This window comes from Dendroctonus ponderosae, unplaced genomic scaffold (assembly GCF_020466585.1).
Source record: "Dendroctonus ponderosae isolate FM_Combo_2020 unplaced genomic scaffold, Dpon_F_20191213v2 Dpon_F_20191213_12, whole genome shotgun sequence".
Classification (NCBI taxonomy): domain Eukaryota; kingdom Metazoa; phylum Arthropoda; class Insecta; order Coleoptera; family Curculionidae; genus Dendroctonus; species Dendroctonus ponderosae.
Window position 1 is genome coordinate 2,497,045 of NW_026017316.1, and position 20,025 is coordinate 2,517,069.

Sequence of the window (20,025 nt, forward strand, 5' to 3'; positions counted from 1 at the left end):
TCGAATTTCCTCACTCACGTTGTTACGACTGAATCGAGTTTTTAATTCTCTATCCAACGATGCCAAAACGAATTCTGTGGCTCGAATGGTTCTTGAGAAACTTCCAAAAAAGCAGCGTCATGTTCAAGTGGATTCAGAAGACTGTATTTTTTCTACATAACCCCCCCTGACTTTAAAGCTGGATCCGCCCCTGGCTCCTCCTCTGGCCCCCCTTGTCTAAATACAGTGACAGTTTTAGTCTGTCAGGCTGCACCATTTTTGCAGATTTACCGGGATTTTTCGCGTTTCCAGGGCAAAATATGTAGTTTTCTCAATCGGGAAGCTTCCAGGGACCGTTTGAAGGACCAAAGAGCGTTTTTCGTGCCACTACGTGCTTTTGACAGTTGCACTGGCTTCTGACAGCTGCGGTCAATGACTCAAAATTCTGGTCTTTTATGATCCCGACCAAAAAAAACATTGCAGTGTTGCCACCAAATCCAAAAAATCCGCCCTTTCAATCGTTCAAAGTAGCCCCAATTTTCCCTAGCGCTGTTGCCGGCACTGGAAAAAAAACTCCAAATATACAAACTAGCGTCTACGTATTATGTAATTACAAAATATCACTGTGTGGGCGCCGGTGGCGCCATAGGAATCAACGTCAAATACACTAATTAACTGCATAACAACAACAACAACAACAACAATGGGGTCGATCACCGCGCCATCTCGGTTTCAATGGTGAAAGCGGCATTATCGAAACCGCGCCCCAGGTGGGCGGGGCCTTTTTCAGGCCCCGCCCCCCGGAAGTGGGCTTCAATCTCGTCCAATGACTTGCCGCGAGTCTCGGGCAAGACGTACTTCGCGTAGAGCATCGTGAGGGCGCTGGCAGCGAAAAATGTGAAGATCGTGCCGCTGAAGCCGAGCACATCGATCATGTTGTTGTAGAGCTTCACGCAGATGAAGATGAAGCATTGCGCGATCGCAATGACCACGCCCGCCATGATGGGGCGGACGCGCAGCGGAAACATTTCCCCCACCAGGATCCACGGTATCGGCAACATGCCAATCATCGAGAAGAGCACGTTGAAGATGATGCAGAAGAGCGGCAACAGCGTGAGGATGCGCTCCTCGTCCGCATTGATTTCGTAGTATTTAATGTAGAGGCCGAGGATCAGCACCGACAGCGTCATCCCGAAGCTGGAGAAGCTGCACAGTGTCTTGCGCCCCACCCGTTGAATCAGCAGCGCGCAGACAATCGACATGGCAAACCGGATGCTGCCCACCATGATGCTGCTGACGTAGTCGTTGATTTTGAGGTTAGTTTCGCCGAAGAACTGCACGGCGTAGAACAGCAGGCTGTAGATGCCGCTCAGCTCCTGCAGCAAGAACAGCCCGACCAACAGCACAAACGGCTTGACGGTCTCGGGGCTCAGGTAGAGCTCGCGCAGCGACTTTTCCGCCCCCTTGGGCCCGCTGCCCTGCTGCATTTGCCGGATTTCCTGCTCGGTAGCGGCAACGTTGCGGCTGAAGAACAGCTGCGCCTTGAACGCGTCCGCCCCTTGGCTGACCACGCCCCTGTGCACTTTGATCAAATGCGCCGGACTGTCCGGCAACAGCTGCATGCTCACCTACAACACAGATTGTTGGGATTAATTTTCAGTTTCAGTTGCAGTGTTGTCGTCTGTATAAAAAATTATTTAGCACTCACCGCTGAAAATACGGCAAACGAGGTGCTGATCAGGGCGATGGTGCGCCATGAGATCAAGTAGCCCAGCACGTAGGTGAGCAGAATGCCGAAACTGGCCGAAATGGGGCTGAGCGATTGGAGGAATCCGCGCGTCGCGGGCGTGGCAATCTCGCCCACATACGTGAAACTGGCCGTCGACATGCCGGCCGCAATGCCGGTGATCAGCCTGCCCACATACAGCCAGTCGATGGTGGGGCCGAGCCCGATCAGCAGCCAGCCAATCAGGAACGGCACGCTGCTGATCTGGATGGAGCGCCTGCGGCCCAGCGTCTGCGCCAGCACGCCACTGCACACGCCGCCGATCGGATTGGTGACCGCGCCGAGACTGGCTGCCAATCAAACGCGTTAGTTCAGCCCAGGGGGCGTGGCCGCAGCGCCACTTACCCAACCAGCTGCTCTGCTCCGACGTCACATTGAAGTCTGCTGAAGCGTTGAGCTGGGGCAACCAGATGGCGCTGTAGCCCTGAGTGATGCCGATGCTGATCGATACGGAGTGCGCGCAAAAGGCGGCTAGAACCTGGAACAAAATCAGTGTTTTGCGCATCCGCCATTGTCCAGAAGGGTCTTTTAAGTGAATGGACAGAAGGCGGATGCGCCCCCATTGGGACTGCAGTTGCACAATGCGAGGGACTGTTTTCGGGGCGAAATCGGCGCTAATTGCCGCACGCAATTAGCGTGTTTGGTCAGGTTCACGCACTATTTCCCCCATTTTTGGACGGTGGTTCAATCGGGTTCCGGCTGCATAGCAACTGGTGCCCGCTAATTGGGCGCTTCGCGCTAATAACACGAAATAATCAAAAGCGCACCGGGCGTGGGCGGGTTCCCTGATTGCGCTTTAATTGGCGCTGGGCCCCCAAGCGCGCCCCAAAGGCGCGCTGCGCCCGAACGCGCAACTTGGCACTTGAGCTGAAGAGCGCCCAGATAACGCAGGTGGCGTTGAGTGGCGGTTTTTTCGACTCAAGGAGATTCTGACGACCGGAAAAGCGGAAAATCGGTTCCTCATTACGTGCACGCGAACCACAACCATCGAAGTGGGCGACCTTCAGCTTGAACCCGCCGCCCGCCGCTGGGTTTTTCCCAAATCCGTTCACCTCTGCTCCGTGCGTCGCTTACCCGACTTACCCCCCCACGGACTTAGCTTAGGGCACTTACCATTCGGCCGACGCCAAAGTTCCAGAACTTGTCCAGCTGGCCGGACAGGGCGCGCATGGCGCTGCAACACACAAAAAGAGCCGTTTAAGCGCTGGAAAACACCCCGGAAAAAGTGGCACTAATTTTAAGCGCTCGCCAGCAGCGCGCCAAGACCACTGTCACATGCGCCCACACGTTTCGTCGATTAATTGCCGATAATTCTAATCAGACAGGAGGCGACAGCGCGGCCCCGTGCAGGCGCAAGCGAGACCGCAACACCCGCGCGAAGCCGCTAATTGTCAATTGGGCCTCCTCAAGTGCCTCAAGGATAATCTCGACATTCCGTGAGGATAACGCAACAATCCTGCACCTGATGAGTGGCTCGCGTGCTGATTAGATAGAAACCGTCTTAAGAACGGGGGCCTCTTGAGTGACGTCATAGCGCCACAAGTGCTGAGTCATGTGCCGATACGGCCATCTGTTGTCCAAAAGGGCCAGTGTAACGCCAACAGATCGACGGGGATTTTTCCCAAATTGCCCCCACTGAATTGGTGCAACCAACATACGGCAACACTGGTGGGCGCATTCGGTCTAAAGTTTCAAATAGTTCACTCTCTTTTCAGGCATTTGCATTTTTACCAGACGCTTTTGATTCAGTGCGGCAACATGGCACTAGCTAAGAACCACATAAAGCGTCAGTTTGTTGCTATAGTGACTAATTTGTTCATTGGATTTGTGTGCAAATGTCCCCCCTGTTGGTTGAAAGTGGGTGTTGTTGATGCTCGGTGTTGCCATATTCATTCCGCACTCAAAATTTGTGCCCCGATCTCAAGCCCTGTGGGTGAAAATGCGGGTGTTGTGGATGCTTGCAATAACGTGAACAGTTCAGTCTTGGCACTCCCTGATGAATTGCCCACTTTTGCGGAATTTCGGGTCAGTGCGGCAACCTGGCTTTGCGCCAGTTGCAATTGTGGATTTTGAGAAAAAAATCAGCAAATTGCTCAGGGACCATTTTCGGGCGAAACCTCTCTAAAAGTCAGAACATCGATGGACTTGCGGGGGCTTTCAACGGCGGGAACCACCATCGATGTTCTAACCGGCGGGGAGTTTTCGCACTGGTCAAGCACTTACCAAAGTTCGTTCGCAATTGGTTGCGAGTGATCGGGTCTGGTACTGCTTACTCGCACTGAACAAGCGCAACTGACCGATGGTACTGGTCAGCTTGTTTCGGTATCGTCCGAACAATGATAGCGAGTCTGGTGGGCGCGTTTTCCCCAAATCGCACTCGCTGGTTGTTGCGTTGCCGAAGAAACCTGCAGATTGGGTTCCTGCAAGGCGAGGCTCGAGTACCAGCTAACCACGAGCTGGCACTGCCCAGGGCGGCCTTGGCCGACCCTTTTCACTTGCCCACCCCCGGAACCGGAACCGCGAATGGTACGCGACACTGACGGATGATGCAGGCGCAAAAAATGCAGATACGAACGGTTTCCATGCGAAAGGCGGTCAAGGTACCCGCTCGCATGGTCAATGTGAAGGTGAACCAACCTGCTAAGTGCCGCCCAAAGTGGTACCAGGATGATTGCCCGATTTGCCGGCCAAAGGCCACGCCGACCGATCTGAGAATGCACTGATGACACCTAATTGCGGTGCCCAATCGGGTACCCGTGCGTTAAAATCGGGCTAATTACCGGCCGTTTATCCAACGCGGAAGTACACGCTAATGCGCTTTTAATTGAACAGTGCGTGCATGTGGACGGTTTGGCGGATGCGCCCTTGAGCCAATGGACGAACGGGTGCCTCCAGCAAGGGGAATTTGGCGAAGTTTCCTTCCAGAACCTGTGCACAGCTGGCGACTGCTGCCGTGAAGAAGCCTGGTGATTTTTCGCGACATCGACCAGTCCTCCAAGAAGCGCTCGAAGGGCGCATTCGCCATTTTGCTTAGAAGACTCGCCCAGACTGTTAATTGGAACTTTATTTGGGCTCGCCAACAACTAGAACGACTTCAGCCACTTCTCGAGACTCAAATCCCATAGGGCGAACTTGACGGACATGGCGGTGCCCACCAGCACCAGGCCCAGGGTGGTTCTGTACAGGATCCGGTCGCGGAGGCCCGCCTTGAGGTACACCGGCACCCCGTCGTCCTGCGAGAACCGCTTCTGGTTCCGTTTCATCCTGCAAACGATGGGCTGTTGGGGGCGCGGCGCCGCTGGGCGTGGCACTCACCTGTAGAAAGCCGGGCGGATCTTGTGGGTGGCGCAGCCACGCCCCCCGAGCTGAGGGGCCCAGGCGCTCCGCGCGCGCAAAATCGCCGACATTTCCCGTCACACCGACACTGATTAGTTGATTGAAAGTTGCTAGGCAATGGAGTTCAGTTCTTTATTGCGTGTTTACAGTCTAAGGGGCCGAAGGGGGCGTGCGTAATACTGCAAAATGGGGGGAGGAGTGTCCGCCGGGCGTCACCGCTTCTCCAGTTGGAAGGTGAAGCTGTCCTTGGGCAGGGCCAAGGAGCCGATGGGGACGCGGTAGGGGGCCAGGTCGCCCCCCAGCGGCCGCAAAGTGAAGCGCTGCATGATGGCGCCGACCACGCCCAGCGACACCAGCTGCACCAGCTTGTAGCCCATGCAGCTGCGCCGGCCGCCGCCAAACGGCAAAAAGTACTCGGGCTTGAACAGTTTGCCCGCCCTGATGAAGCGCTCGGGGCGGAACTGCTGGGGCTCCGCCCACAGCTCCTCCGACATGCTCAGATCGTGGTTGTTCAAGAACAGCACCGTGCCCTTTTCGATTGTGTAACCTGCAACAGGGGCGTGGCTGGTTGGAATGGGGCCCAACCGCGGGGCCGGGGACTTACCGCCGAGTTCACTGGTTTGATTGGCCACGCGCGGCACGATGGGCGACGAAATCAGCCGAATGGCTTCGTAGATCACCGCCTGCGTGTACACTAGACGGTGGGAGATGGTGACTGGCTGGTCCACGCCCACTTGCGCGTCAATCTCCTGCTGGATGCGCCGCTGCACCTGGGGCTCCGCCACCAGAAACGCAAACAGCTTCGTCAGGAAGTTGCCCACAGCCGCATGGCCGCCTGCACAGGGGGCGTGGTTAGTGGCGCGAAGCGCCCACAAAGGGGCGGGGCTACGCACCTATAATATCCTCCAGGGCGAAAAGGGCGGTGTCCCAGTCCAGCGGCTCCTTGCCGGGCGCCTTCACGCGCCCAATCAGACTGTCCAGGTAGTCGGCGGGCTCCATGTCCGGCTGATGCCTCTCGAATCGGTCCCCGATCACTTCGCGATTGATAAACTCGCGGATTTTGTGGGTGACGGCGCTGAGGCGCTGAAAAATCAAGCGAGTTTAGAGTTTACGAGCAGATCAGGGGCAATTGGGGGCCGGACAAGGTAAATCGATGCTAATCGGATGCGCGCAGTCCCGTTAGCGAAGCAGCCAGACTTCCGGTATGCACCCGCGCCGCTTTTTGCAAGTCAAATCACTGTCGCCCATTGGGCCCCCGATCACTTGCCTTTGAAACGTTCCTAGCCGGCCAACTGCACGCCAATCGTGCCCCTTGAGGCCAAACCGGGGGCCCCAAAACAGAGACGGCAAGCCCCGCGATAGCGCTTCTCTCACTCGGCAGCACGTCGATTTGCTGCTGGGCATGCGTGCCACCATGGGGGGGCTCAGTCGGAAATTAGGTCAGTGACCCGCGGCTCTTAACCTCAATTTACCTCAATTTCGGCCCCGTTGGGGCCCCAAGGTGCCAGTGCTGCTGCCTGCCGTCCATCGGGGTCCCTCCACAGCTCCAAGGTAGGCCTCCGAGTGGATTTTGTCGCCTCTCAGGGGCCAGTGTTGGGGCTTTGCTCGTTTTGGGGGAAAACTACAACAAGCTCTGCTTTCTGTGTTGTTGGTGTTTGCGTTGCCAGGCAACCGGACGACTGGGCATGCGCGCCACCATGGCAACCGCAACACTGGCAACAACAACCTGCGGCTTATTCGCGAATTAGGTCAGTGACCCCCGGATGTTTACCCCAGTTTGGGCCCCATTTGCAGCTGATTTGGGGCCCACAGTGCCAGTGCTGGTGCCTCCGAGAGATGCGAGCATCGGACATTTTCCAACGCTCCAAGGTAGGCTTCTAGTCGCGTTTTTCGCGTTTTAGGGGTTAATTGTGGTGGCTTTGCCATGGGTGAAGCCTTGGGGGACAGCCGCAAAGAGCCCCGGATTTCGGACTTTAGGTATTTTTGGGGCAAGCGCCGATAGGCGGCATGAAGCGCAAAAGAGATGGCGCAAGGGCTCTCTCACTCACTCTCAAGCGGAACATGGACTCACCTGCAGTTTTCGCCTGTGGAGCGGCATGAGGAAGGGAAGAAAATCGGCGGCGTATCCCTGGTTGACCTCGAAAAAGACCTCGTCGAAGTTGCTGAGCAGGTCGAGGAAGGCGGCGTTCTGAGCACCGAAGCGCACCGAGCAGAAGTGGCTCAGAAACACATTGGCGCAGGTCTGGAGCAGCAGCGGCTTGAGTTGCAGAGTGGAGTGGGCGCTGAGCGCCCGCACCAGGCGCCCGGTCTGCTCCACGACCAGCCCCTCCAGGCGCTGGAACTGGGCGGTGAAGGCGCGCGGGAACGTGTGCGCCTTGAGCATGTCGCGGCGCGCTTTCTGCGTGCTGGACCAGTCGCAGAAGGCCAGGGCTGCGCCAAGCTAGTTAGTGGGAGCCGGGGGGCGCTTGGCGGATACTCACAGTTCTCCTTGTTGCCGGCGAACAGGCGCTGGTAGCGCTCAAAGTTGGGGCGGAAGTCGAAGTGGTGGCCGCGCGTGACCAGCGCCTCCCGGATGTGGCGCTGCCCGTTCACCACCACGCACTTGACGGCGCCCAGCTGCAGCCTCACCACTGGGCCGTAGCGCAGCTTCAGCGCAGTGAAGGCCTGGTAGGGCACCGAGTAGCCGCGCAGCAAGTGCAGGTGCCCGATGATGGGCAGGCGCAGCGGCATCGGGGGTTCCCGGGCGGCGCCTGGGGGCCGCTTGCGGACAATGCCGACCACGATGAGCACGAGCAACAGCACGAGGCTGGCGGTGAGCAACGTCAGGGGCATCGTCGCGCACTTGGGGCTGGAGACTGGCGGTCTGCCTCCGCTCGTCGGCCGCTCGCGCTTTTAAGCGCCGATCCGAGCCCCATTTGCATCAGCCACTTACCCATGGATGTATTCCGAGTTATTCAATTATGGGACATTTCGGGATTGGGTGTGGGGCCACGTGGCGGCCACCGAAATCCGCTTCGGGATCTGTTACGGTCGTTAGCATGGCCCATCGGCTCAGGCCAAAAGGGGGGCACGCCCCTGGATGTCCAACTAACCCACAAAGTGGCTTGTGCTCGAGCGGAAAAGCGGATGCCGCTGTTTTCCGGACAGTGGCAGCGGGGGCGCAGTCCCCCCCCTTTTGAATACATGCATCGGATTGACCCCGGCTTTAATCAATCGCTGGATGTAGGCGGTGCGGATTGCATAATGCAAAGGTTTATGAGGCGCGCGCGCGCCTCCCATGCAAATGGGGCGCTCTTGCCATGCATTTTTTTAACCGCCCGCTCATGCATTAGGCATGTGCTCGGAATGCGGTTGGGTCTATTTTAAGCTATTTTTCATAAATATGATAACATTCACAGGGGGCCTTCGTCGGCGGCGATTCCTGAGCGGTTGGTGAATGCGCCCGCCGATCACCCCCGAGAGCCGGATGGACCGAGGGATTTTGCCTGGTGAGTATCCAAATGGCACTAGCAAGGGAAAATTTCCACTCTTTCACATTTTGAGGAAAAATTATTTTTTTTCTTAAATACACATTTAGTGATTTTAGGCAAAGCCGGCCCTGCCGCCCTCAGTTTACGCCATACGGCCCCGCACTACTCGGTTAGTGTGGTCTCTGTCTGATGCATCCGTGACGTCGGTTAGATGCGTGAACTCAAAGGCGACATTGACGGTGCAAGCGCACAGGCCAGGACTCAGGGAGATTTTCAACCAAAGTTTAATCATAAACCTTTTCGTCACTGAGTTGGGTCCAATGTATTTTTTAGAAAAACTGGGCCATTCTCAGGCTCCAGCCCCAACGCCGCTGCCGTTTTGGGGCCCCGTGACCCAGACCCACAACAATTCGCTTGATATGCATTGCATCCGGTCGTTTTTGCATGTTTTCCATTATTTTTTTTTTGGGGAAATGGCGCGATTTATGCATTATGCGCCCTGTTTGAAATTGCAAAACTGCACTCGGCCATGGATAATGCAGGAACCAGTTGCCGCTATTATCGCAATTTGATCCAGTAATCAAGGCCCAAATCGGCCAAGTTCCAGAGTGATCCGCGGCCTGGGCAGAACCGGCGGTTAAATCTGTGTTAATTCGGTAGAAATAGTCGACGTTTCGGCCTGGAAAGCCGAAAATTCACCTTGGGCTGCCCTTGGCCTTGGCGCCGCCATTTGGCATGCAGATGAGGCCCGCTTTAATGGGCACGGGCCAGACGAATTTCGATCAGCCCATCCATTTTCGGTGTCATGCAAATAACGGTCGAAAAACACGCAAAACTAACTGTAGTGAGATTAAGTTTATTAGTGGCCAATCAGTTTGGGGACGAGATTCGACCGGCCGCGTGCTGCGCCAGCCCCATTATGGACGCGCCGCTCGACTGCGCCAACAGTTGGCCAAACTGTTCTACACCTACAAAACACCATTGCAAACTAGTTAAGGCGGTTTATTGATTATCGCTTATTTACAGACAGGAGAAAATAACCCGCATACAAACAAGACCAATCGCACGCTTAGGATCAATTCCGCCAGTAAAAAAACTGGAACTTATTCGAACTTAACGGTAACTAGTAGCTAGGGGCCCCATCTATTGCTTACTTTTTAGCTTGTTGCTCTGGTCGTCGAACTCCTTGTCCGAGATGTTGAGCATGAGACTGTTGCCGCTCAGGTAGACTTTGTTTTGCGAGTTGGCGATCTAAAACCCAGGAAAACGGTCACAGAGTGGCAATGCTGGCGCAGCCCAGTTCTTACCGTTCGCGCAATGTTCTGCGCCGCCCGAATTTTGCGCAGCTTCAGGTAGCCGGGGTTGCGCGAGATGGCCTCTCCTAAGTGCGCGACAGTTAAGGAAATGCGTACATCGTACATAACTAGAGGGGACTGGGCGCATAAGGCGCAAAAAAGGATATCATTTTGGCGGCCTCGGCCTCACCCTCGGCCTGCACGATTTTCTGCTGGCGCTCCTGCTTGGCCCGTTCCACCACGAAGGCGGCGCGCTGCGCCTCCTGCTGCGCGACCTGCTTGGCCTCCACAGCCGCCGTGTATTCCTTGCCGAAGGACAGTTCGGTGATCGAAACGTCGTCCAGGATGATGTTGAAGTCCTGGGCGCGCTCGGTGAGCTCCCGCCGCACCAACAGCGACACCTGCAAAGCGCCCACTTTTACTTCAAGCTGCGCCCCTTGGGGCCGGCGGCGCCCACCTGCTGGCGCTGCGTGATCAGTTGCGCAGCATTAAATTTGGCCACCACTGACTTGAGCACCTCGTTGCAGATGGAGGGCAGCACCTTCTCGTCGTAGTCCAGCCCCAGCTGTCTGTACACGATGGGCAGCGAGCTGGCATTCGGCCTGGACAGCACCCGCAGCGAAATATTCACCATCTGCAGGTCCTTGGACCCCGTGGGGCTGGAGATCTTGCGGGGGCGCGACCTGAAACAGCCCCCGATAACCTCAGGCAACCAGGGCTTCGCCCGCGCTCCTCACCTGATGTCGTAAATGATCGGGTACTGGAACCAGGGAACACGGAAATGCAGCCCCTCCGTGTAGATCTCCTTCTGGACGCCGCCGACGCGGTTGAACATGATGGCGCGATGGCCCCCCTCAACTGAAACACAACCTCAGTTAGATGAAGCAAGCAGGCTTGGGGGGCGCGATTGAGCAACCTGTGTACATGGACTGGGAGACGCCGAAGGCCGCCGCCCCGCCAAGTGCGAGCAGCTTGATGCCGAGCCCCAGCCCGGGCGGACCCCCTTTGCCGAACTTTCCGGCCAGGTCGTTCAGCTTGCTTTGGGCCATTTTTCTGGACGCTTTTCCTGGATTCTGGACTTGGGATCACCGGGAAATGGACATGCGGCGACTTTGACAGCTAATGTCCCGAGACAGTGACACTGGGATGTCAACCTGCAGTTGAGGTGACAACCCTGCCGGAGGCCCTTAGCGTGAGATTCCTGGAATTTTTTCTAGGGTTTTACAAGAAATTTTCAGTTTTTAATCCATCCTCAACGTCATACGAGGTCTCTCAAGCTTCTTGGCCGTTGAGAACGCCAGAAATTACGGCTTTTTTTCATCACACATCAAGTAGAAAATTGGAGGTCTGCAGACGACAAAGTTTGCCAAATGAAAGGCCCCAAACTGGAAATTTCTTGGCAAAAAGCCCCAAGTTTTCATTGTAACCGGGAAAAAATGAATTAGTGCTGTGTCCTTGTCTAGTGCACAGGAAATGCGACGGGAAGTATTTAGACGGGCCCAACCGGCGCTGTTGTCACACCAGACATTCCAACCAGTGTGGGGCTCTCGCTCATCAGACGCACGACAGAGCGAGACAATTGACGTGCGACAGGCATGCGCCCCAATGACATTCGCCAATTGCAAATGGCCGAGCTTGTCCTGCAGAGGTTGTTTACAGTGAGTGCAGTTTCTCGTTCGTATCAACGTGAATCCGCCCCGCAGTTTCACTAGTAAAGCGCTCAGCGCCTCTTTGCGCCCCTCTGGGTTAAGTGCGCTACCTTCGAGCTGCGCCCTTTGCGTCCAAACGGCGATTTTCAGTGTCTACGTGAACCGATCTGTGTCAGCAATGGCCGCTATCAACAAGGTTTGTTGTCGCCGGTGAACGGGGCCCCTTTTTCCCGAGCAGCGCGCAGCCCCAACAATGGCGGAAAATCGCTCGTACAAGTAAGTTTTCGTTAAAAATGGGGCGAAATGCCGGTGGGTTTAACACACTGTCTGGTCTGGTTGTAGGATAATGGTGTTTCGGCCCACATGGGAGGAGTTCAAGAACTTTGCCAAGTATGTGGAGTATATGGAGTCGATGGGGGCCCACAAGGCCGGCCTGGCTAAGGTAAGGTTGGGGACTCTGGTGGGGCTTGGACGGTGATTTAGGGGGTATAGGCTTTTTTAGGCTAGGTAGTTAGGGTTTAGTTTTACTTAGCAAATGTGTGGTTTTAGGTGATCCCGCCCCCTGAGTGGGTGCCCCGCAAAAGCGGCTACGATGTGCAGGATTTGAATTTGACGATCCCGGCCCCCATTTGCCAAGTGGTGACTGGCAAGCAGGGGCTGTATCAGCAGATTAACATACAGGTAGGCGACTGGGGGAGTGCCGAAGGGCCCCATTTTTTAATTGGTTTTGGGCTGTTGTAGAAAAAGCCGATGAGCGTCAGGCAGTATCAGGAGCTGGCCAACTCGGAGCGCTACGCCACGCCGCGGCACTTTGACTACGAGGATCTGGAGCGCAAGTACTGGAAAAACATCACGTATGTGGCCCCAATTTATGGGGCGGACGTTTCGGGGAGCATCACCGACAATGACGTCAATGTAAGTGGCCAGTGGATGGGCGTAGCCCCCTATTAACTCGGCGATTTGAGCAGGAGTGGAACATCAACCGCTTGGGGACCATCCTGGACTTTGTCAACGAGGACTACGGGATTTCAATCGAGGGTGTCAACACCGCCTACCTGTACTTTGGCATGTGGAAGACCACATTCGCCTGGCACACTGAGGATATGGACCTGTACTCCATCAATTTCCTGCACTTTGGCGCGCCCAAGACCTGGTACGCCATTCCTCCGGAGCATGGGCGCCGCCTCGAGCGCCTGGCCAACGGCTTCTTTCCCTCGTCCTACAAGACCTGCCAGGCGTTTCTGCGCCACAAGATGACGCTCATTTCCCCGCAGATTCTCAAGCAGTACTCGATCCCCTATAACAAGGTGGGTGCAATTGAGTGGTTGTGTTGGCGGGTGAACCAATGGCCGGTTTCAGATCACCCAAGAGGCGGGCGAAATCATGATCACCTTCCCCTACGGGTACCATGCCGGGTTCAATCACGGCTTCAACTGTGCCGAGTCGACGAATTTCGCGTGCGAGCGCTGGGTCGAGTACGGCAAGCGTGCCTCGCAGTGCACCTGCAGCAAGGACATGGTCAAGATCTCGATGGACACTTTCGTCAAGCGCTTTCAGCCCGATCGGTGAGTGTCGGTGGGGACGCAATGGCGAATGCGCCACTACATGACGCCGATTTGCAGGTACGACAAGTGGCTGAAAGGGGAAGATGTGGGGCCCCACCCGGAGGAGCCCGATCGCAAAGTGGCAGCGCCGCTGCCCCTACCGCAGGACATCTTGTGCAACAAGAACAACCCCACCCTGCCGCAGAGCTACATGGAGGGCCCGTTCAAGAAGAAGAAGGGCCGCATGATGGCCGGGTACCCCAAGTAAGGCCCAATCAGTGAAGGTGTTTGTCGGGGTTTAACGCCTGGGGGTGTTAGTTTTGCAGAATTCCCGCCCGAGCTTCAGCTGCAGCTGATGGAGGAGGACCAGAACCTCTCATTCGGCGACGACCTGCAGCCGGATGAGCAGCAGATGGAGGTGCTCGAGGACATTTGGTTGAAAGCCGGTGAAATCGGTAAGGACTCGTTTAATATAAATCGCGTCGAGGGCTAATAATGGGCTTGCAGACGCTGAGGATGTGGATATTTGTGACGACGGCTACAACGTGAAGAAGGGCCGGAAGATGAAGGTGAAGCGCAACCGCAAGGGGCGCAAAGAGGAGGGCGCGAAGGCCAAGAAACAGTGCGGCAAAATAGTTGCGCTTGCCCCCGCCTCTCCTGGTACAGATGATCTAGTCAAGTCCCTAGTGGCTCAAGAGAGCGACCTCATCAACAAGAAGAAGCTCAAACACAAGGAGCGCCGACGCAAGAAGAAGGACGAAGGTGAGTTTAGGGGGGCGACCGCCTTTTCCAAACAATCTGATCGGTGTGCTTTAGCCCCCAGCGTGGCTCCGCCTGAGGCGTCGCCACCCCCAGCTCCGGTGCCGCCGCCCCCAGCGCCGGCTCCGCCCCCAGAGGAGATCGACCAGGTGAAAGCCCAAGCGGCAGTGGATCGGATAATCCGGCAGGCCGACGAAGAGTACGAGCGCACCCTGGCTCTTTACCCGCCCCCAATAGCGGCCATTCGCCCGCCACCGCCGCCGCCCATCAACAAGGGCTACGAAAGCGCCTTTTTGTCTTTCCTGCAAAGCAGCGGGCGCAGCCTGCCGAGCAGCCTGGTGCGCCCAGCCAAGCTCGCCGACTCGGTGAGTCTGAGTCCGATCAAGAAGGAGCTGCAGCAGATCTCGCAGGAGCTGCCCGGCACGTCGGCCAGCCCCGACCTGGAGCTGTTCGGGCAGCTGCAGGGCAACAGCCGTACGCCGCCGTCCGTTTTCTACCAGCGCCCGGCCGCCGCTGAGACCATCACGCTCTACTCCGCCCCCAGCGCCGAGCCGCTGGCCAACAACCAGCGGACGCCGCCCAGTTTGCTGCAGAAACTGGTGCCGATCACCGCGGCGCCCGCAGGGCGCAAGCCCAGCACCTTCTGGACCAATCCGAGCTTCTACAGCGTGAACAGCTGCCCCAAGATGATCTACGTGAACAGAGACAGGCTGTTTCCGCTGACCAGCCAGCCAATCCGGCTGGAGGCCCCGCAGGGCCCCAAAGTGGTGGTGGAGCCGGTGAAGCAACCGGAGCCCGAAGGGGCGCGGGCGGGCGGCAAAGCCCCCGCCCCCACCGCCATGCACCGGCAGCTGCTCAAGTGCCAGAGCGGCGACTTTCGCAAGGGGCGTCGCCTGAAGATCCTCAAGGAGCTGGTGCAGTTCTGCAAGAATCGGATGGAGCCGCGGGTGCCGCCCGTCGCGCCCTCTCTCGATCCAGTCGTGCAGCTGGACGACGTGCTCAATCAGTTTCCATTGCAGCAGCGCCAGCTGCTCAAGCGCGGACTGTCGGTGAAACCCGCGATTGACAATCGGCTCGCCATCGGGCCGGAGGAGGAAGTGTGGGGCAAGCACAAGAATGGGCGGTTCTATCGGGGGCGGGTGCTGGCGGTCAAGCCACGCCCCCGCCTCTGCATCCAGTTTGAGTGCGATCGCACCTTTGTGGAGGACATCGGGACCGATTGTCTGGTCGACTGGCTTGGCGCGCAGGATCCTGTCGAGGGCGACCGGATCCGCGTCCGCTGGACTGACGGCGTCATTTATGAGGCCCGCTGCGTCGCCCGCAACGACGCCCTCTACTACACGGTGAGTAGCCGGAGGCTCGTCAGCCTGCACCCGCTAATGGGGCTCGTTTGTTTGCAGGTGCTGTTTGAGGACCTGAGCCAGAGGGACCTGAGCCGCGGGTCGGTCTACTCGCTGAAGGAATCCATTCCCAAGAGGGTGATGGCTAAGTTGGTAAGTCGGTTTTTGATTTTTGGAATTTCGGCTCAAGCCGTTCCTGCCGCCAGGGCCCATGGCCGATTTGGCTCGACGTATCGGCGTTGTGTTGTCTTTGTCTGACACGTGCGCAAGGGGCTGAGAATTGGGTGCGCGAGTCGTGACTTGCATGGCACTGGCTCTAGAGTGACGCTGGCAGCGCACAGGGCTGGACTGGGGACCAGGATTTTTCATGCACATTAATTAAATGGTCCAATTTTATGCACACTTGGGAATTTTTCAGCCAACAAATAGGGGGAAAAGGGCATGGTGAAATTCCGGCTTAAGATTTGTTCGAAAATTGTTGTAATTCGGGTTTCAAAAATTGCAAGAACCGAATTCGGCCACGTCATTGTTAACGGTTTGGGGATTTTTGGAGCTGGGAACAGTGCCTTTGCAGTTTTGCGTTAAAAAATGATAGTCTCAAGGATCCACTGGACGCCGTCCCTCGGGCTCATTGGCAGCTCAAACTAGTGGAATTTTCCACATTCCCCCTAAGAAAGGGTGGAAAGCAGACAAAATAATTGTTTGTCCAGTCCGTCCCTGGGCGCCTTCAGCGTCCCAACTGCGATGGTGGCCTTGATGTGCGCGAGCGTTGACCGGGGGTGGGCAATGCATCAGACAAAGACAGCACCACTCGAGTACAGCGTTGCCGGGTGCCCTGAACTGAGCTCGACAGGCCCGGCTTCGATTCAATTTTGCGTGTCTTTGATTGCGGCTTAAGCAGCGTCGGTTGTGAACAATTTGAAGCGTGAATAGAATGGCGCGTCGGTTGAACTTTTTTGTTGTTTTGTTTGTTTCGAGTGTAAATGGCAAAAGGATGTTTGGTTGCAGTCGCACGCCTCCGCGATGACTCATCGCGAGCACCTCTACGAGCTAGAGCGCACCCTGCCGGAGAAGCGGCCCGTCAAAGTGAAGACGCCCGAAACCTAGGGGACGCCCCAGCCCCACAAGACTGACACAGCCTCACTGCGGTGAGGCGATTAGGCCCCGTGGCCCCCCGATCTAGTTAATTGCCTTTTGTGATTTACTTATCCGTTAATTAAACCCCGCCCGCCAGCTCCCCCCTTGTCACAGCCCAGTTTGTATTATTACTAGTTAGTTCGGTAGGTTAGATGGCGCGTTCGCGTCCACTGTGTTTTGTACATACATTTCGTATAGGGCGATTGTAGGATGTTGTATAGGGCGCCACCTGTGGGGGCGTCGGAAATAAAGCGTCTGTTTGCCAGGAGCGCGTTTTTGTCTGGTGAGGCGGTAGATGGCGCGCGCCGTGAAAGTGAAAGCGGCCGCGATCAGCTGCCCGGGTTGGTAGTGGTGACGGGGGGGCGCGTGCGCGGTAAGGGAAAAGTGAGCGGCGCATCGACAGCCGTCAACGCTGCGCTCCACTCTCAGTGCGATCTGAACGTGCCAGCGAAGCGTTGTGAGCGCGCCGCCATCAGCCCAAAGCCAGCCGAATAAAGGCCTTTGTTTATCCGCAATCCGCCCGTCCGGTCGACTGGAAGGCTTTGAGCAGCTTTGGGGCCTTCAGCGCAGTCCCACCAGTGCAGTGCGCGGCCCGAGCGGACAGTGCATGTGTTGGTGTCTTGTCCAGCGCCCAGTGGTGTGCCTGCTTTGATGGTAAGTGCCGATGCTCGCCCGATTGGGGCCCACTGCCGCCACTGCCTCTTCCAGATGTCTCAATACCCCCGTGTGCCAGTGTGGAACCCCACCGTTGGGCACTAGACGGCGCCGTCGCTTGATCCACTCCGAATGGCTATAGTGGGGCCCAGCCGCCACGCTAGGGTGTCCATGTCCGTGTCTATGAGCCTGATGCAGGGGCCGGGAGGCGCGGCCGCCGCCCCTCAGGGCGGCCTGCATGCCGCGCAGCCCTACTATCCGCATCATCCCCAGCAGCATGCCGTCGCCCCCGCCCATAGCCAGGAGCAGGTGCAGCCCGATCGGCCCATCGGCTACGGCGCCTTCGGAGTCGTTTGGTGAGTGTCGGGAGAGGGTGCTGCGCCCCCGCAGGGGGCCCCAGTGTGCTAGGTTATGTGTGTGCGTGTGCGGCCAAACAGCCGACTGCGCATCGGCCGAGTGGGGCCGACGGCGCCCGAGAGCGCCCTCGGGCAGCTGCGCCGATGGGCAGGTGGCCGAGCGAGCGGGGCAACGACTCGGGGTCGGGCGCAGGTAGCCGGCCAGTGGCGCCCGTCGCTTTTGGGTAGCCGGGCGCCCCCAAGCAGGTACCCGACGGGACAAAGACCGCAGAACCTCTACCTGGGTGGTTTGGGCGGCCCCCCTGGGACGCCACTGGCCGCCCGATGGGCAATTGTTTTTCGACAAGATGGCCGGCCCTGGCGGAAGTGTCATCGCCTGCCTGTGACGTCCGACCGCACGGTGTCACGGCCATTGACTCGGCCCCTGGCCCGCAAGGTTGCGGGTTCGGGCCCTGCACTGCTCGCCTTTTTTTGTGCAGTTTTCCTCGCTGCGCTGGAATTTTCACTTGAGCTGAGTTCTTTTCAGTGTTTTCTCCCCGTTGGAACGGCTTTTTTCGGGTAGGCCTGGGTAACTCAGCGAATTTTTGGGAGTTGGCGCAAATGGGTGCGTCAACCCAACGCACTGGCGCAGTAACTCAGTGCTGTTGCTGGGCACGTTGATTTTGGTAATCATTTACAATACGATCTGCTACTAGGATGGCTGCTTTGCCGATTAAGACTATGCTCACCTTATAGAAAATCTCATAACTTTTCACTCTCTGAAATTCACCAATTTCCAAAACAAAATAACGGTCAACAAACAACAATGATGATTCAGCTCTTTGCGTCGGCTTGTCAGTCGAAAGTTTTCGCGTAGTTGCCATATTAGCACTTTCTTAACATTACCTCTTCCTTCCTTTTCATGTACACAAATCATTTGACATACTTAACTATTTAATATAAAACACATAGTAATTAGTAATACCCAGATGATATGATTTTCGGCATGTGTCTACGGCGTACAGATTCTTAAATAACCTCAACTGTGTCACCTTGACAGCTAAACGCCAAATGATGAGACGCGCAGGGGTCCAGAAATCAGCCGCCATGTCGGCTGACGGCTGGCGCCGACTCGATTCAAGATCGACTAGGCGCAATCGCCGCGAGACTGCGCCACTGATGGCCAATCGACAGGGGCGTCGCTCCCCCCCACCCTTTTTTGCTGGTTTTTAACCCGGAAAAAACGTGTTTCAGGGCTGTGACTGATCCGCGCGACGGCCGCCGCGTCGCCCTCAAAAAGCTGCCAAACGTGTTTCAGTCGTTGGTGTCCTCAAAGCGCGTCTTCCGCGAGCTGAAGATGCTGTGCTTCTTCAAGCATGAAAACGTGAGTAGTACGGCCCTGGCAGTCGTCCCAGTCTAAACTGCCGCCCATTGCTTTGCAGGTGCTGGCCGCCCTCGATATTCTGCAGCCTCCCCACCTCGACTTTTTCCAGGAGATGTAAGTTTTCCAATTAATTAATTGGCTGTGTCGCCCTTAACTTACCCCCCCCNAGATACGTCATCACGGAGCTGTTGCAAAGCGACCTGCACAAGATCATCGTGTCGCATCAGCCGCTCTCCTCCGACCACATCAAGGTCTTTCTCTATCAGATCCTGCGCGGTGAGTGTCGCTGTCAGTTGGCGGCTGTCACCACTGTCACCCGTCAATCACTGTTGCAGGTTTGAAGTATCTGCACTCGGCGCGCATTCTGCACCGCGACATCAAGCCCGGCAACCTGCTGGTGAACAGCAACTGCGTGCTGAAGGTGGGGGGCGTGGCCCGCAGGGCAATGGGGGCGGGGCCTAACGTTTGTCGGTTGCAGATCTGCGACTTTGGGCTGGCGCGGGTGGAGGAGCCCGACACCAGCAAGCACATGACGCAAGAGGTGGTGACGCAGTACTACCGCGCCCCAGAGATCCTGATGGGGGCCAAGCATTACACGGCCGCCGTCGATGTGTGGTCGGTCGGGTGCATTTTCGGCGAGCTGCTCGGCAGGCGCATCCTCTTCCAGGCGCAGAATCCGGTGGAGCAGCTCGAGCTGATCACCGAGCTGCTGGGCACGCCCACCATGTCCGACATGAAGTACGCGTGCGAGGGCGCCAAGGCGCACATGCTGCGGCGCAACCCCAAGCCGCCCAGTCTCTCCGCCCTGTACACGCTGTCGGCGCAGGCGTCGCACGAGGTCGTCCACCTGCTGTGTCAGATGCTGGTTTTCGATCCGGTGAGTAGAGGGCGCGCGCCACGCGCACGACTAACGCCCCCTTTGGGCCGCAGGACAAACGCATTTCGGTTGTGGACGCTCTCGCGCACCCCTACTTGGACGAGGGCCGTTTGCGCTACCACTCCTGCATGTGCAAGTGCTGCTTCACGATGACAAGCGGCATGCGCCAGTACACGAACGACTTTGAAATTACTGCGCAGCTGCCGTTCGACGATCTGTGGGAGCGCAAACTCACCTCCGTGCAGCAAGTGAAAGGTCAGTGGGCGGGCGCGGGGGGCGCGGTTGCCGCTAATGTGTGGTTTTCGCGTTGCAGAGGAAATGCACAAGTTCATAGCGGAGCAGCTGAACACCAGCCGAGTGCCGCTCTGCATCAATCCCCAATCGGCGGCGTTCAAGAGCTTCGCCAGGTAAGACGGCCGCCAACAGTCCAGATCCAGCGCAGCGCCACTGCATAGGTGACCGAACCGCCCCCTATCGGCC

The 20,025-nt window shown here is 57.1% G+C and overlaps 5 protein-coding genes and 1 long non-coding RNA gene across 8 annotated transcripts; 3 read left to right on the forward strand and 3 right to left on the reverse strand.

Annotated features, from left to right (window-relative positions):
- Nucleotides 1–561: 561 nt before the first annotated feature.
- Nucleotides 562–4,395, reverse strand: LOC109537666 (facilitated trehalose transporter Tret1). 2 transcript variants are annotated; one of them, XM_019904591.2, is made up of 5 exons: nt 3,989–4,395; nt 2,879–2,939; nt 2,111–2,243; nt 1,688–2,055; nt 562–1,607 (listed from the first exon to the last, which is right to left on the reverse strand). In XM_019904591.2, exons 2-5 carry the CDS (start codon nt 2,933–2,935, stop codon nt 693–695), a joined length of 1,473 nt encoding a protein of 490 aa, XP_019760150.2. In that variant the 5' UTR covers nt 2,936–2,939; nt 3,989–4,395; the 3' UTR covers nt 562–692. The 2 variants fall into 2 exon arrangements, with proteins under 2 accessions (XP_019760150.2, XP_019760051.2); XM_019904492.2 differs by lacking the exon at nt 3,989–4,395 and having other exon boundaries at nt 2,879–3,144.
- Nucleotides 4,396–5,219: 824 nt separating this feature from the next.
- LOC109537734 (cytochrome P450 307a1) lies at nt 5,220–8,500 on the reverse strand. The gene is made up of 5 exons (XM_019904602.2): nt 7,582–8,500; nt 7,173–7,531; nt 5,995–6,184; nt 5,706–5,936; nt 5,220–5,648 (listed from the first exon to the last, which is right to left on the reverse strand). Exons 1-5 carry the CDS (start codon nt 7,931–7,933, stop codon nt 5,314–5,316), a joined length of 1,467 nt encoding a protein of 488 aa, XP_019760161.2. The 5' UTR covers nt 7,934–8,500; the 3' UTR covers nt 5,220–5,313.
- On the forward strand, nt 6,453–8,881 carry LOC109537750. 2 transcript variants are annotated; one of them, XR_007280691.1, is made up of 3 exons: nt 6,453–6,970; nt 8,500–8,589; nt 8,679–8,881. It is a non-coding gene; the product is annotated as an uncharacterized LOC109537750 (long non-coding RNA). The 2 variants fall into 2 exon arrangements; XR_007280690.1 differs by having other exon boundaries at nt 8,688–8,881.
- A 526-nt stretch (nt 8,882–9,407) lies between these two features.
- On the reverse strand, nt 9,408–11,002 carry LOC109537681 (prohibitin-2). Its single transcript, XM_019904614.2, has 7 exons — nt 10,783–11,002; nt 10,604–10,724; nt 10,324–10,549; nt 10,034–10,267; nt 9,879–9,956; nt 9,726–9,822; nt 9,408–9,539 (listed from the first exon to the last, which is right to left on the reverse strand). The coding sequence occupies exons 1-7, from the start codon at nt 10,913–10,915 to the stop codon at nt 9,442–9,444; spliced, it is 987 nt and encodes a 328-aa protein (XP_019760173.1). The 5' UTR covers nt 10,916–11,002; the 3' UTR covers nt 9,408–9,441.
- A 453-nt stretch (nt 11,003–11,455) lies between these two features.
- Nucleotides 11,456–16,563, forward strand: LOC109537663. The gene is made up of 12 exons (XM_048662961.1): nt 11,456–11,791; nt 11,858–11,957; nt 12,065–12,196; nt 12,257–12,430; nt 12,484–12,822; nt 12,875–13,080; nt 13,138–13,323; nt 13,378–13,514; nt 13,567–13,821; nt 13,876–15,161; nt 15,219–15,311; nt 16,152–16,563. Exons 1-12 carry the CDS (start codon nt 11,769–11,771, stop codon nt 16,263–16,265), a joined length of 3,045 nt encoding a protein of 1,014 aa, XP_048518918.1. The 5' UTR covers nt 11,456–11,768; the 3' UTR covers nt 16,266–16,563.
- Nucleotides 16,564–16,658: 95 nt separating this feature from the next.
- On the forward strand, nt 16,659–19,952 carry LOC109537697 (serine/threonine-protein kinase NLK; the record flags this gene model as incomplete). Its single annotated transcript, XM_048662972.1, is given in 9 exon segments — nt 16,659–16,949; nt 17,004–17,305; nt 18,539–18,668; nt 18,727–18,782; nt 18,838–18,944; nt 19,004–19,089; nt 19,147–19,545; nt 19,599–19,800; nt 19,859–19,952. Coding segments are annotated over 8 exon segments (1,298 nt in total), but the record flags the coding sequence as incomplete, so codon positions are not given.
- Nucleotides 19,953–20,025: the final 73 nt, after the last annotated feature.